The sequence below is a fragment of the Helianthus annuus genome, chromosome 17, assembly GCF_002127325.2.
Source record: "Helianthus annuus cultivar XRQ/B chromosome 17, HanXRQr2.0-SUNRISE, whole genome shotgun sequence".
Classification (NCBI taxonomy): domain Eukaryota; kingdom Viridiplantae; phylum Streptophyta; class Magnoliopsida; order Asterales; family Asteraceae; genus Helianthus; species Helianthus annuus.
The window spans coordinates 43,803,231-43,819,404 of record NC_035449.2 but is presented as its reverse complement, the minus strand read 5'-3'; the positions used below and the strand labels follow the sequence as shown (position 1 = coordinate 43,819,404).

Below are 16,174 nucleotides of genomic sequence, written 5' to 3'. Positions count from 1 at the left end.
TGAGTATGACCTACCATAAACATGGGTACAGGTGAATTCTCAAAGAATAAGTGGTTTTGTTTTGTTTTTTCTTTTTTTTCCAATGGAATGTACGAGAATAAAAGAAAAAGAATGGTCCTATAAATGTACGAGAATAAAAGAAAAAGAATAGTCCTATATCTGTTATTTGTTGTATTTTCCTCCACATGTTACATTACAAAGTTTTTATATGTTGTTTTATCTGAAATAATAAAATTGATCCTTAAGTTTTGTATATAGATCTTTTGGTTAATTTGTATTTTTGTATGGTTTATTTATAACCTACTTCTACAAACAAAAGAAAATTTGTGTTAAAAGATAAATTTGGTACAAACCAAACGCGACATATTTAAGCCATTTGATTTTTTCACCTCTAGCTAGAGATTTCAATAAACGTAGCATTCACATGTCTTCCGTAACCCTTTGATTTTTTCGCCTCTAGCTATAGATTTTAATAAAATGTTAGAGCATTCACAAATCTTCAAGTTATGTGTAAGTGTTCTCTATATTATAAAAAGTGATTGTATTTGGTTGTGAGAGAAAAAGAGAGAAAATGTTATTGTTTATATGTATATTTGTGATGACATTGTTCATCCTATATAATTTTTTTAATATATCTTAAAAATGGTTGTGAGTGGAAGAGAACAAAATGTATAAAAAATATAATTTGATTAAAATGAGAGAAAATATAGTGTTTTTAGTGTAATTATAGGGTAAAAAAGGTAGACGGGTGTGAATGTGCTTTGGGGGGGGGGGCAGGGGCACTCCCGTGTTGAGTGCAATTGTGCAAATGATCATGTGATACACCACCACAACTACGGTGATCACGGCCAAATGATGATTTCACGTGATAGTAAACTTGGGCGTAAGCCGCGTAACATGTTGGTTGGTGGAAGAAGACGTGACGTGATGTGGTTGGTTGTTGGTGGAAGTGTGGAGAATTTCTTGGGAAGCGTAGGCAGTTTCAAGTGATACACCTTCGCAACTAATTTAATCACTTAGGGTTCAAGTAATGAAGATGAGTTGTTACAATAGGAATGACCACCCATCACGTGATCACTAAAAAGTAAAAACCACCACCAATCACAAGTTCTTATCTCAATTTCATCCAATTCTATTCAGTGGTGTGCAGAATTCGTTTCGAATTCGAAAAATTCGAAATTCGTTTAAATTCGATTCGATTATGAAGAATTCGTTTCGATTATAAGAATTCGAATTCGAATTCGATTCAATTCGAGTCAAGTAAATCGAATACGAATCGAATACGGATTTATAATTTCAAATTCGATTCGATTCGAAATTCGAATAAAAATTATACATTTTTATTTATTATTTTTATTATATATATAATACATATATAACTTTTATTAGGCTATACTATAAATTATTTTCAAATTTTTTTCCAAGTATTAAAATTACCCATTACCAAACCCACTACATGGCACATTACTAAAACCTAAGTAACAAATCTATGCATAGATTTGTAAGCGTAAAAATATTAACTTGTAATGTGGAGTTGTTATTCCGGACTTCTCGTTTTGAATTTTAGACTTGTGGTACTTTATTTAGAACTTTTTAAAGTGATATCATGCCTTTATGGCTGCTTTAAAATTTATGTTTCATTTTGAAAGTTTTTACATGTTTTTAAAGAATCTGAATTAAATCGAATTTATTCGAATTCGAATTTTTAATCGAATACGAATTGGGTTTTTTATTCGAATACGAATTCGATTCGAATTCGATTGGTTTTAATCGAATTCGAATCAAATACGAATTCAAGGAAAAATAAAAATTATTCGATTAATTCGATTCGAATAATTCGAAAATTCGATATACGATTCGATGAACACCCCTAATTCTATTACATGGGTTCTCATCTTAATTTCATCTAATTCTATTATATGATCACTAAATCAAGTTTACTAAATTAAGTTAGGTGTGTTTTTATGCCATGATTATAGCTTATAAAGAGAAATTGACATAAATATTTGAGTAAACTTCCGTTTTGCTCCCTGAGGTTTGGTCACTTTAATGGTTTTGCCCCAAACATTTAAAAATAGCCATTTTCCTCCAATAGTTTGCTAAGGTTTTTCCATTTTGCTCCCTGCATCTAACTCCATCCAAATTGTATGTTTTTCCATTTTACTCCTTGCAAGGAGCAAAATGGAAAAACTATAGCAAACTATTGGAGGAAAATGGCTATTTTTAAAGATTTGGGGCAAAATCGTTAAAGTGATTAAACCCCAGGGACCAAAACGAAAGTTTACTCTAAATATTTATACTTTAAATGTAACTATATTATATACTTTGTGTTTTTTTAATAAAATATAATTTTAATATAGTTAATTGCTCGGATGGTCCATGTGGTTTCTCATTTATTCACATTTAGTCCCTAACTTTTTAAAATAGCATGTCTGCTCCCTGTGGTTTGATCTTTTGTTACTCGGATAGTCCCTAAAGTGGATGGACATTGGTTTTCTCAGTTAAATCTAAGTAAAATGACTAAACTACCCTAACTAATAAAAATAATAATTAAAAACCTAAAAGAAATATAACTAATCATTTATAGTGAGTCCCACTCTCACCACACCCTCCCTTTCCCCGCTATCTTTCGCCGGTGCCAGTCATCTTCTTCGGCGAAATTGTTTTTCCGGCCACCAAACACGACCCCATTTCTTGCCTTAGTTGACTTCTTCATCTACAATCTAAAATATATGCCAAATAGTTACAGAGCAAAAGAAAACCTTTGTTTGTTGGTTCCACCATCGCACATCTCAAGAACCCAACCACCTTTCATTGCCGACACACAACTACCTGCTCAACACCACCGCAAAACCTGCAACCAGCAACCTTAAACAGTTAAACCACTAACCACCGCCTACCACATCATCAAAACATCACCGACTACTCCTCACCTTTAACCACCACCTCCGACGACAACATCACCAACACAATCTCCAACCTTAATTCCGGCGGTACGAGATGAAACCCAAGCGGCGGTGAGTGGTACCAAGTCTTGATTTCAGCGGTACGAGATGAAACCCATTGACGCTCTTGATTCCGACGAGTCTTGATTCAGGCGGTCTTGATTCCGGTGGAAAAGTAAAGGGTTGTTGGGTTTCCCTGTAGGTTTTGAAAAGGTTGAAGACGTGGGAAGGGGTAGGGTTGGGTTTAAGAATTTTGGTGTAGATGACAGTGTCGGAAGAGGAAGAGGGGAAAGTTGGAAGGGAGAGCGGGGGGAATGGTGATAGCGTTGCAGGTTTAGAAAAATGGGGAAGACGAGGGGATAGGGTTGGGTTTAAGAAATTTATTTAATTTGTTTTTCATACATGTATGTGGGCCCATTTATTTATAGTTCCTTTTAATTGTTTTAATTTTTATTTTCATTAATAGTAAGGGCATTTATGTAATTTTACAAACACTTAACTGAATAACTTAACGCCCATCCAGTGTAGGGACTATCCGAGTAACAAAAGATCAAACCACAGGGAGCAGACATGCTATTTTAAAAAGTTGGGGACTAAAGGTGAAAAAATGGCAAATCACAGGGACTATCCGGGCAATTAACTCATTTTAATATATTAATCTGCGAAAAAAAAAATAATTTAAAATTTTGGGTTGAACGGGTCATGTTCGGCTCAACCGACGAATATTCAGGTCGTGTTCAAGTTCATACATATGACACGATTTTTAGGTTCGGGTCATGTACAGGTTCGTCTAAATTTTCGGGTTCAGGTCGGTTGAGCCACCAATCCGCGAACACGACCCGTTTAGCACCCTAAAAGTTCAAGTCCCACAAATTGTAAAATTAAATGTGTTGTTCAAACACGACCCCATTTCTTGCCTTAGTTGACTTCTTCATCTACAATCTAAAATATATGCCAAATAGTTACAGAGCAAAAGAAAACCTTTGTTTGTTGGTTCCACCATCGCACATCTCAAGAACCCGACCACCTTTCATTGCCGACACACAACTACCTGCTCAACACCACCGCAAAACCTGCAACCAGCAACCTTAAACAGTTAAACCACTAACCACCGCCTACCACATCATCAAAACATCACCGACTACTCCTCACCTTTAACCACCACTTCCGATGACAACATCACCAACACAATCTCCAACCTTAATTCCGGCGGTACGAGATGAAACCCTAGCGGCGGTGAGTGGTACCAGGTCTTGATTTCAGCGGTACGAGATGAAACCCATCGACGCTCTTGATTCCGACGAGTCTTGATTCAGGCGGTCTTGATTCCGGTGGAAAAGTAAAGGGTTGTTGGGTTTCCCTATAGGTTTTGAAAAGGTTGAAGACGTGGGAAGGGGTAGGGTTGGGTTTAAGAATTTTGGTGTAGATGACAGTGTCGGAAGAGGAAGAGGGGAAAGTTGGAAGGGAGAGCGGGGGGAATGGTGATAGCGTTGCAGGTTTAGAAAAATGGGGAAGACGAGGGGATAGGGTTGGGTTTAAGAAATTTATTTAATTTGTTTTTCATACATGTATGTGGGCCCATTTATTTATAGTTCCTTTTAATTGTTTTAATTTTTATTTTCATTAATAGTAAGGGCATTTATGTAATTTTACAAACACTTAACTGAATAACTTAACGCCCATCCAGTGTAGGGGGTATCCGAGTAACAAAAGATCAAACCACAGGGAGCAGACATGCTATTTTAAAAAGTTGGGGACTAAAAGTGAAAAAATGGCAAATCACAGGGACTATCCGGGCAATTAACTCATTTTAATATATTAATCTGCGAAAAAAAATTAAATAATTTAAAATTTTGGTTTGAACGGGTCATGTTCGGGTCAACCCGCGAATATTCAGGTCGTGTTCAAGTTCATACATATGACACGATTTTTAGGTTTGGGTCATGTACAGGTTCGTCTAAATTTTCGGGTTCAGGTCGGTTGAGCCACCAATCCACGAACACGACCCGTTTAGCACCCTAAAAGTTCAAGTCCCACAAATTGTAAAATTAAATGTGCTGTTCAAATAAATATTTATATCACTTCAGGTTTTTTAGTTTATATATAAAATAAAAGAGTAAACTTCCGTTTTGCTCCATGTGGTTTGGTCACTTTAACAGTTTTGCACCAAACCTTTAAAAATAGTCATTTTCCTCCAATAGTTTGCTATGGTTTTTCCATTTTGCTTCCCGCCTCTAACTTTATCCAAATTGTCTGTTTTTCCATTTTGCTAACTAAGTCCACTAAAGTAAAAACACATCCATTAATACAAAAAAGTACATTAAAGTAGGGTGTTCAGAAAAAAACGTAACCAAATAAAAACCGTAAACCGAACCGTAACCAAATAAACCGATCCGAATAACGAATTCGGTTTTTGGTTCGGTTTATGGATCCACATTTTATTTTATTTGGTTTATTAGGTTTTTTTGGATAACCGAATAAACCATTTAACTTAATTAATTATTAAATAAAAATAATAATATTTTATAAATCATATACAATTTATTAGCCCAAAATAGTTATTTTTTATGCAGTCCAAAATACCAAATGTAAATCTAAAAGCCCAACTATTAACTATTTATAGTTTCTATTATCTATGTTTTGAAGCTTTAATTTTGTGGTTTTGTCTACGACTACTTTATAGATGTGTTTGTTTTATTTCGCAATGAAACTTTCTTGTATTCGTATATTGTTAGGTGTAAATTAGTTGCGATGTTCGAAAGTTGGAACACAAACATAAATATAAATTAAGAAAAAAAAGTACTTAGGTACAATTTGGTTTATTTGGTTTATTTGGTTTCTAACCGAAACCAAACCGAATTGAATTCGGTTTGGTTTGGATCGGTTTGCGTATTCCTTATTTGGTTTGGTTTGGTTTTTGGTTTGAGGTACAAAATTTTGAAAACCGAATAAACCGAACCGAATGAACACCCCTACATTAAAGTGAAATAACCAGAGGTGACTTGGGTTGACATATTGGATCGGTTGAAAACGATTTGCCATGTAAACGAAATCTATCCGGTTCACCTAGCATTACACATTTTGAGCACCATCACATTTTTCTATCACATATCGTGACCAAGTTAGTTGCAGCAGTGTTTTACGGTGATCGCACACCTCCATCACGTAGCGCCCTTTCCACCCTTAGAGGTTAACATTTAATAACCATCTTTCTTCTAATAAATCACCACGTTTATATGGACTGCCGACACATATACCGTTGGGGCCACACGGGTCAGTGTTTGGAAAAACAACAAACAATTGTTATTTTGCACACGATAACACACAACACCAACATAATATTGTCTATTTAATTATATAGTACTACTTGAAATTTTAAGGTTGGGACCCACGTGTCTCATCACAAGTGGGACTTGATTTAGAAGGCTCCTACACTTGTGTAGTTGTGTGGTCCATTTAATACATCCAATTTAACTAAAATATACATTAAGGACCCTAAAAGTTTCTGTTTCATAAAATAAACAAATTAATACATCCAATTTAACTAAGACTATCCACTATTATGAACTTCTTTTACAACCGGTTGCCACTTGTAAATAAGACAAACAACATTTTAATTTTTAAAATGTAAAAATATTAAATATTGGCTCGACCGGATTGTTCTGGCAACCTTGGGTTGCAACCTTAAGTAATTATTATAATAAATTGTTATCCACATGTTCCAATATAAAATTATATTTAATAAATAATAATTTATTATAACTCATATTTATTTATTATAATATTAGTTTAGATTGGGTTGTGAATGTGAGTGAAAAGTTGGGTTGGGTTGTGTATATGGAAGAGAGAGAAATTAATTTTTTAATGAAATGTTGGGTTGGGTTGGGCTGTGATAGTGGATAGTCTAAAATACCCTAAAAGTTTCTGTTTCATAAAATAAACAAATTAAAAAAAACATTATTCCTATGAATTCAAACTAAAAAGTAATAAATCACTTTTTAGATAAATATAATGTGGTTTTATAAACTCAGAAAAATGTATACAAAAAAGTTTGAACTTTTGTAAAATTAGTTTTAGATGACCATCCAAACACCCCTTGAGAAACAACAAAAATATTAGGCCAAGTTGCATACAATCATTTGGCTTCACGTTTCCACTTTCCATCACAAATTGCTCAATAAATGCGATAGAAAAAGAAAAGAGGGGCCGGCTAAAAGTCAGCCATATATGGTCAACACAATTCAAAACATACTTGAACATATATATATACACACACATACACACCATTAGATAGAGAATGAGAGGTATAATTTTTGACTGATGATCAGCAGACCCATATAGAGAAACTGAAAAGAAAGAAGAAAAACAGGAATTAACGAAGTCTTGTCGCAAAAAAGATGGCACTTGGCACCACGTGCTACAATTTCATCCGAAATTGTCATGACAACAAGTGCCATTTTTTTGCCACACGACTTCTTTTATATTCCTTTACGCGTACAACTTCATCTCAACGAGCGTGTTGACAGCACGTTTGTGGCATTTCCATCCAAGGTATGTAAAATTTTCGTTTTCAAGACTTCTTATTGAACATAAATTAAGATAAATACAAGTATACAACCTACAGGTAAAAAATGTGGATTGTTTGATGCTCAAAAGTTGTTTCGTATTGTGGGGTGTTACATGGCCTGTTCTATTAAAGAAGGTGCTGATGTGGCGGCAATCTTGCCTATACTTGTTCCTGCTATGTACCCACCTGACCAAGCATTCTGTAGAGAAAAACAGAAAAATGGTCCAATACTCCAATGGTGAGCAAAGGGTCTTTTTTTAAAAAACTTTTTAACAACGAAAGAAAGTGGAGGTGACGATTTTGACCCCGGCTAACGGGGGACAAACGGACAACACTAAAAATAGCTAAAAAAAGAAACATGTCAAATGGATTGAAAGGCGACCAAGGTGTCCTTTTATTGCATAAATTAGAGTAATACTAATTTATTTTTTATTTTATTTTTTATTAATCATATTTGGCACAACAATTGGTCATGAATCATGATAAATTTAAAACCTTGGAAGAAAAGTTTTAAGGTCGACCCAAAACGACTTGAGCCAACTTGTACAAATTTAAATTACTCGGTTTGACCCGTTACCAACCACCCGATAAGTTTTCTGATTGTAGGTTTTACCTGGAAATTGAAACCTCCTGTAACTCCATCAACATTCAGCACCTACACATAATTCTAATTCTCAGAACACATATATATAATTCTGAAGCTATGATTCATTTGTTGAACGTGTTTTAGTCCAATTTTTATCTTCAGTTTGTGCTTCTTGGCTCCATCAATTATCAAATAATATTATAATATTTAAAAGGAAATATTTAACTGAACTGGACCACTTGGTAATGGCGACAATAAAGAAGAATGAAACAAAAAGGATCCAAAAATAAATTACGAATTTATTTTATATTTAAATCTTACTTAAGTTGGACAGTAGAATAAAAAAAATAAAACAAAAATGATCCAAAAATGTTCATGAAGTAACAATACCTCTCCAGCAAAGAACAAACGGGGTTTAATTCTGCTCTCCATAGTTTTCAGTGAGATCTTCATTAACATATCACGAATTTTGAGTTACGATTTGCACGAAAATACAAGCAAAGCGATTTGTGTGTGTGTGTGTGTGTTAGAGAGAGAGAGAGAGAGAGAGAGAGAGAGAGAGAGAGAGAGAGAGCACCTCAGACAATGGGACCCCTCCAGCTGTGACAAATTCATCCTTAAATTGGCCCTACAAAAACCGCTGATGTGTCAAACCGCTAAATTAATAGCACATAAAACCAGCCGGGCCGGGTTGGTTAACTGCTCAACTGTCATCAATTTTTGTCCATTTCATAACTAATTATTATAATATTACTCAACTGAATATATTTTGGGTGATTTTTAAACCATTTGACACGTGTTGTTTTCAGATAAAAATTGATCTTATCCTTTGAACCCTTTAACGATAGTTTAACCAAATTTTCATACGGATGGATATAGGTTGCAATAGCGTGAAGGCTAACGAGTAGAACGGTACCTTTCCTTTCACTATAAAGGAACACTGCTTTAGTAAAGCAGCAACCGACATCAAAGTGTTATTCGAAATGGAAGCCCACAAGATATCTTCATCTATCCCCTGCACATGAACATTTATTAGAAAAGAATGATTCCCGATGTAACGAGGGTTTTTCGAACTAAAGTGATCTTACGAGTTACAACCTCACGGTTTAACAAATATTTCCAAAATCTCTTCACAAGCCCGAGTTCTGGAGGGTATGAACCGACTACCTTTTGCTTCTGCGGAATGTAAGTAAACAAATATGTCAACATATTGACTGTTTCCTACTAAAGTAAGTATATGTGTTAAATCCGTAAGGATAGTTTAAACTTTTTACTATTTGCATGTAAACAAGCCAATTTAGTTAATAATTTTATAAACAAAAAAAAGAGGTTAAACATGTATCATTAAAAGAGTAGCTACAAAGGTCATGATTCAAACTGTTTTAACGTTGCACGGCACTCAAGCGTTTATAACGTCTTAATAACTTTAATTAAAATATTGGAACATTACTTTCAAGATAAAAAATAAACATTATCCTGCACGGCCCGCCCCTTACTTTAAATTAAGTACAAATTTATTTACTAAGTTATATTATTTGTTAACATAAAATTAAAGAGTAAATTGCGAAAATCGTCCCTCTGAGGTTTGGGCACTTTTGCCAGATCTCTCCAAAAACCTTTTTTTTTCTCAACTGGACCACTGAGGTTTCAAAATCGTTGCCAGATGCATCCATTTCTCTAGCCCCGTTAAAACTAACGTTAACTGAGGGGGTATTTTTGTAATTTTCTGTATTTATTTATTTAATAAAAACAAGTTAAAAAATAGAAAAATTAAAGACTTCAAATTACCGGAAACTTTTTTTTGTGTTGAGATAACAAAGACTTCAAATCTTCACTATGCACATCAGGAGAAAAGTCAACAAGAAGCGTTCCTAAATTAATACACAACCAAAGTCACATAACAAGAAATTAAAAAAAAAATCACTGAATAAACAAATTGGTTTTGCCTTTATATTCCGAACTAAAGAGATCACGAGCACCCCAAGCAGATAATCGAAGAACAACCGGTCCACTAAGTCCCCAATGCGTGACCAACATGGGCCCCACCTAACAACCAAGTTGAGTCAGAAACAAGTATTTAACATTTCGTACACGATTTTCAAGAAAAACATGCCTGGGTAAGCTCCGGAATGTTCTTCTGCAACGGTTCGAGCTTTAAACTTGCTTTGACTTTCGGGAATGTAATCTGAAGGATATTAAATTTCAAACTTTGGCCATCTTAAAGAGAATTAAATCAGGGGAATTGGCCTGTAATAATCTCACCTAGACCTTATTGGCCATTAATAATCCCACCTCAGAATATTCCCCCCACCAGTCCCACCTATTTTTCCTACAATGGTCCCCCGTTAAAAAAACTTAAACGGACTTAACCTTTTTTCCAAATTACATACAGATTTTTTAGGGCTTTTGATTAGAACGACGATACGAGTCCACTGATGTAAAACTTGCCTCGAAATGGTGCTCCAAGTGACTTGATTTTGGTTAATTGGAAATTTAAACACCCGAATTGAAGCACCGTTTTCATCATTTGGAGCACCGTTTCAAGGCAAGTTTTACATCAATGGACTCGTATCGTCGTTCTAATCAAAAGCCCTAAAAAATCTGTTTGTAATTTGGAAAAAAACTTAACTCCGTTAAGTTTTTTTAACGGGGGACCATTGTAGGAAAAATAGGTGGGACTGGTGGGGGGAATATTCTGAGGTGGGATTATTAATGGCCAATAAGGTCTAGGTGAGATTATTACAGGCAAATTTCCCAATTAAATCAATAATGAAAAATATTTGTAATACAGATAAAAAAAATAGTACCCCAGATAACTCTGTCAACGGCTTATCATCGATTTTGAATGTAAATAAGCTCGGTACCGGTTTAATGATAGAATGGCCAAGCTGATTGGTAAGATTATAACCCTGAAATAGCAACATTGTGTCTTTATTAGATAAATACAGTTATAATAACTAATAAGTTATAATAGACATGTTAATGAGATTAATAAAGAAACCTGCTGATTGCTGCCACTAGCGATTAACAAATAATCAGCTTCAATAAACTCCACATAATCGATCGTGCGCTTCTCAATTTTAAGCGTAAATTTGCCACCAGCTGAAGTAGAAGCCGATGTTACAGACTTTCCTGTCTGCAGTTTAACTAATATACATGACATAGAGTCCGACGTCATTAACAAAGACAAATTACGAAGATTAAATAATAAGATTATAATATAGTCATATAGAGATAATGCATGTAACAGTACCACAAAGTACCTCCCCTCTGCCTAGCTTCATTTAAAAGGCAATCAACTATTGAAGACGAATTATCACTCACTGGAAAAACCCTTCCATCTTCTTCAGTCTAAAGGCAAAAAGAAGCGATTACATTTATTTGAAAAGTTAATAAGGTTCTAAGGATGCGTTTAATACATTAAAAAAATTAAGTCGAGAACCAAAAGAACTGCATAAGCACTTGTACATATTGCTTTATGTATGATGCATAAGGCGGTTATGTAATCGCATACCTCACTCTCTTTCTAACTCTCATTATATATTCCAAGCACTACGTAGAAGTGCATTATACAATTCTCAACGTTCTCTACTTAAAAATGGTTGTGTAATGAAAATGTTACGCAACAGTCTAAGAAAACATTTGAAGTCAACTTAAGAATTTGAACCGGACTGCGATTCTACCTTCAATTCAACCCCATGATCAGAAAACCATGACATGGTATCACTCGGGCCATGAACATTAAAAAACGAACCTCTAAACTCCTTACTTCCTCTCGGATATTGCTCGGCTAAAATCTACAACATTGTTACAATTCAACCATGAGAATAATGTACAAACAATAAACACACAAAGTCAGTTACTAAAACTCACCGTATTATCAGCACAATGCCCATTCGTAACGTTACAACGACCACCTCCCGATATCTTAACCTAATAACAAACCAAAGTCATAAACAAAATACTAAAACCACAACAAATAGAAGCAAAAAAAAGCTGCACAAACCTTTGCAAGTGGCTTCCCTTTTTCAATTACAATAACATTAAGATTAGGAGCCAACGTTTTAGCCCTAATTGCACCGTATATTCCGGCAGCACCACCACCTACCACCACCATCTTCTCGTCACTAACCTAATTCATCAAAATTATACATATAAATTAAACATGGTTGCAGAAGTTGCTAGGTGTCGGTCGAACAATTTACCGAACGTTCACAAACATAAATGAACGAGTGCCGTCTGTTCATGTTCGTAACGAACTTCCCCCGAACGGTTCACGACGGTTAGTGTGGTTCATTTGCAGCCCTAAAAGTATCTGTAGAAGAAGAGTTTGAAATTAGGGTTCAGAGTTACCTCTGGAGAATCGGAAAAGGCGAGAGTACGGAATCTCTGGCGACGTGTAGAAGATGTGAAGGGGATGTGAATCCTAGTGAAAGTTTGAGTGTTTGGAGGTAGAAGATTGTGGATAATGAAGCGAGAGACTGTGTTGTTCATAGTGATGTGTTGTTGAGCAGAGTGTGTGTCGGATAAAGTTATGGAATGAGGATTTTTTTTGGCAGTGGTTGTTTACCGGCGGCCGTTGTGAACCCAATACCGACGGTTTGAGTGTGTTGTTTTGGATGATGACGGGAAGTTGCCTTGTACTGCAGACCCATTGCTACAAGTATTTTCAATCATTTAATTTAATAAGCTTTTTTTTTACTCTTATATTCTAAAGCAGGTTATTATTTTCTATCATTTGATAAGGTTTTTTAAAGTTAATTGTTAAAATCGTCCCTGAGTTTTTGGGCACATTTACTATTTTCATCCAAAATAACACTTTTATACCAAATTGCCCCCAACGTTTGTAACTTTTTGCCATTTTCGTACAAACCACTAACTTAGTTTATTTTTTGTGTTAAGTTGAGAATAATTGGATGAAACTAGCAAATATAAAACCACAGGGACAATTTTGGCAATTTACTCAGACTCTTTTAAATTTCTTTAATTTAATTAATTTTGTTACATATATATGGAAAAATAATATACATGCAATTTTTATATGAAAAAGAATAATAGCTTTATCACATAATTTTTATGAATTTTCATCCAACCACTAACTAAGTTAATTTTTCTATTAAGGCGAAGGATGTTTATAAACTAAGACATAAATTAATTTCTATTTTTTTATATAGATCAGTTTTATAAAAATAAAATCTACTTAAATCTCTAAATTTATAAAACTAAATTGCTGGTGACCTTATTGAAAAGGTCAAATAAAAAAATCTTATTATATGTACCAAGTTTGTAATTCATCTTCTACTCTTTTAAATTTGCTACTAAGGAAAAACAGAAGCCAGTGCCCCCTATCAAACCATGTATCGTTACCAAACCTTAAAATTACTCACCAAATTGTAATTATAATGCTATGAACCAAAAGTTTCTTTACTCAAACCACTCAGAATAAGTATTAGTTAGTTACCCTCATAATCTTAGTTAAATAAATATTTTATTTATACCAACATAAATAATTTCCTATGTGCTCAACACATTTAAAAAATATGTAACGTTTTACAATTTTTTTCTATCTCTACAACTTATAAATACTAAAGTTGTAATCGATTGTTATGTGTTACACACCAATGACGTTTTCTCTTTACAAAATTGATTTATATAAAGAAGCTGTAAATTAATTTCTGTCTTAATTTATAAAATTTAAAACATCCTTCACCTTAATAGAAAAAATAAACTGAGTTAGTGATTTGAATGAAAATTTATAAAAATTATGTAACAAAACTATTAATTTTTTTTTTCTAAAAACTCCATGTATATTCTTTTTTATTATATATGTAACAAAAGTAATTAAATAAAAGAAATTAAAAAGGCTTTAAGTTGAGGATATTTGGATGAAACTAGCAAATATAAAACCACAGGGACGATTTTGGCACTTTACTCAAACTCTTTTAAATTTCTTTTATTTAATTAATTTTGTTACATATATATGGAAAAAGAATATACATGCAATTTTTATATGAAAAAAATAATAGCTTTATAACATAATTTTTATAAATTTTCATCCAACCACTGTTAATTTTTCTATTAAGGCGAAGGATGTTTATAAACTAAGACATAGATTAATTTCTAATTTTTTATATAGATCAGTTTTATAAAAATAAAATCTACGTAAACCTCTAAATTTTATAAAACTAAAATGCTGGTGACCTTATTGAAAAGGTCAAATAAAAAAATCTTATTATATGTACTAAGTTTGTAATTCATCTTCTACTCTTTTAAATTCGCTCCTAAGGAAAAACAGAAGCCAGTGCCCCCCTATCAAACCACGTATCGTTACCAAACCTTAAAATTACTCACCAAATTGTAATTATAAATTTATAATGCTATGAACCAAAAGTTTCTTTACTCAAGCCACTCAGAATAAGTATTAGTTAGTTACCCTCGTAATCTTAATTAAATAAATATTTTATTTATACCAACATAAATAATTTCCTAGGTGCTCAACACATTTAAAAAATATGTAATGTTTTACAATTTTTTTCTATCTCTACAACTTATAAATACTAAAGTTGTAATCGATTGTTATGTGTTGCACACCAATGACATTTTCTCTTTACAAAACTGATTTATATAAAGAAGCTGTAAATTAATTTCTGTCTTAATTTATAAAATTTAAAACATCCTTCACCTTAATAGAAAAAATAAACTGAGTTAGTGATTTGAATGAAAATTTATAAAAATTATGTAACAAAACTATTAATTTTTTTTCTAAAAACTCCATGTAAATTCTTTTTTATTATATATGTAACAAAAGTAATTTAATAAAAGAAATTAAAAAGGCTTTGAGTAAATTGCCAAAATCGTCCATGTGGTTTTATATTTGCCAGTTTCATCCAAATATCCTCAACTTAACAGAAAAAATAAACTAAGTTAGTGGTGTCACACCCCAACCAATGGCGGAAACATCGGGATGAGATGAAGTGTGAAGATTGCTCGAGACATCATAACGCTAATAATTGTGACAAGTATTTAAATAATCATTTCATTTCATTTCTAAAGAATCAAGTACAAGGTTTTGAAACAAAGTACAACAACATGAATAATAAAATGATACAATACGAATACAATTCTTTCTAAGTGGGTATCTAAGCATCCTACTAGAGTCCATGCATCGTCAACATCCACCTGTAACATGTTAAAATAAAGTTCAATGCAAAAGCAAAGGCGAGTATACAAGTTTGATACGTACATAGCAAAAGATAAGTTTTGAACAATTCCTCATAGCAAGCATGTGATTCAAGATAAGCCTTTAAATATGGTATGTGTCTAACATATCAAACCAAGGAAACGCAATATGCTCATGACATAACCGAGATAAAGGGGCGGGTCGTTAATCCTATAGCGCTACATATGTCACGGTTTGGCTCGTACGAAGTTAACGATAAATTCAACACATAAGATAAATCCAAGTTTAAAGCATCAAGCCATCACGTATACAAGCATGTTATAGGAATGTTCATGTGTTTAAGCAAAATGTTCATGTGTAAGTTTGTTGATAGATAAACATGTTACACCCCAAAAGTGGTAAAAGTAAAAGGGGGAAATACGAGTATACTCACAATGGTTGCGTATAAGAATTCCTTGAAACAACGCTCGAGTAATGATGGAGAAATCCAAAGGAACGAACAAGAACGATTAACCTAAGTATGAAATACCACACGAGGGGTGATTAATATAAGTTTAAATAAATATCCTAATCTTTGTGATTTGCACATTAGTTATCTATGTGTTATAATCTAACTTGTTATTGATATTATTGTCATAAATAGAATAAATAAGGAAAAAAATGAAAGGGTTAGAATAAATTGCTAGTTAATTGCAATCTAAGTAAGTTGGGGTATTTTATCATAAATATGAATTAAAAGGGTTAAATGTTATCCCTAAAATTTATTGTTTACCAATTAATTTAATCAATTATTAAAATTAACTCATTTAATACGTGTTATGAAAATGAAAGAATTATAATGTATTTAGATGTTAACTAGGCTTTATGGATTGAATGAAAGAATAATATACATATAT

The 16,174-nt window shown here is 33.2% G+C and overlaps 1 protein-coding gene across 2 annotated transcripts; it reads right to left on the bottom strand.

Annotated features, from left to right (window-relative positions):
• Positions 1 to 7,497: 7,497 nt before the first annotated feature.
• LOC110922187 (uncharacterized protein YtfP) lies at positions 7,498 to 12,761 on the bottom strand. 2 transcript variants are annotated; one of them, XM_022166497.2, is made up of 16 exons: positions 12,452 to 12,761; positions 12,105 to 12,230; positions 11,972 to 12,031; positions 11,782 to 11,895; positions 11,362 to 11,449; positions 11,100 to 11,245; positions 10,906 to 11,007; positions 10,212 to 10,283; positions 10,045 to 10,144; positions 9,887 to 9,969; positions 9,197 to 9,274; positions 9,015 to 9,113; positions 8,676 to 8,726; positions 8,489 to 8,545; positions 8,126 to 8,167; positions 7,498 to 7,711 (listed from the first exon to the last, which is right to left on the bottom strand). In XM_022166497.2, the coding sequence occupies exons 1-16, from the start codon at positions 12,590 to 12,592 to the stop codon at positions 7,622 to 7,624; spliced, it is 1,449 nt and encodes a 482-aa protein (XP_022022189.1). In that variant the 5' UTR covers positions 12,593 to 12,761; the 3' UTR covers positions 7,498 to 7,621. The 2 variants fall into 2 exon arrangements, 1 of the variants encoding a protein (XP_022022189.1); XR_004886955.1 differs by lacking the exons at positions 7,498 to 7,711; positions 8,126 to 8,167 and having other exon boundaries at positions 8,530 to 8,545; positions 8,676 to 8,738.
• Between the last annotated feature and the right edge of the window lie 3,413 nt (positions 12,762 to 16,174).

Bases quoted from the DNA above. Each gene is read 5' to 3' on its own strand.
- LOC110922187 (XM_022166497.2), bottom strand. From the start codon at position 12,592: ATGAACAACACAGTCTCTCGCTTCATTATCCACAATCTTCTACCTCCA. The intron at 11,246-11,361 runs GTACTTTGTGGT...CATGTATATTAG, and splicing joins TGAAGCTAGGCAGAGGGGAG to TTAAACTGCAGACAGGAAAG. The intron at 10,145-10,211 runs GCATGTTTTTCT...CTTGGTTGTTAG, and splicing joins ACATTCCGGAGCTTACCCAG to GTGGGGCCCATGTTGGTCAC.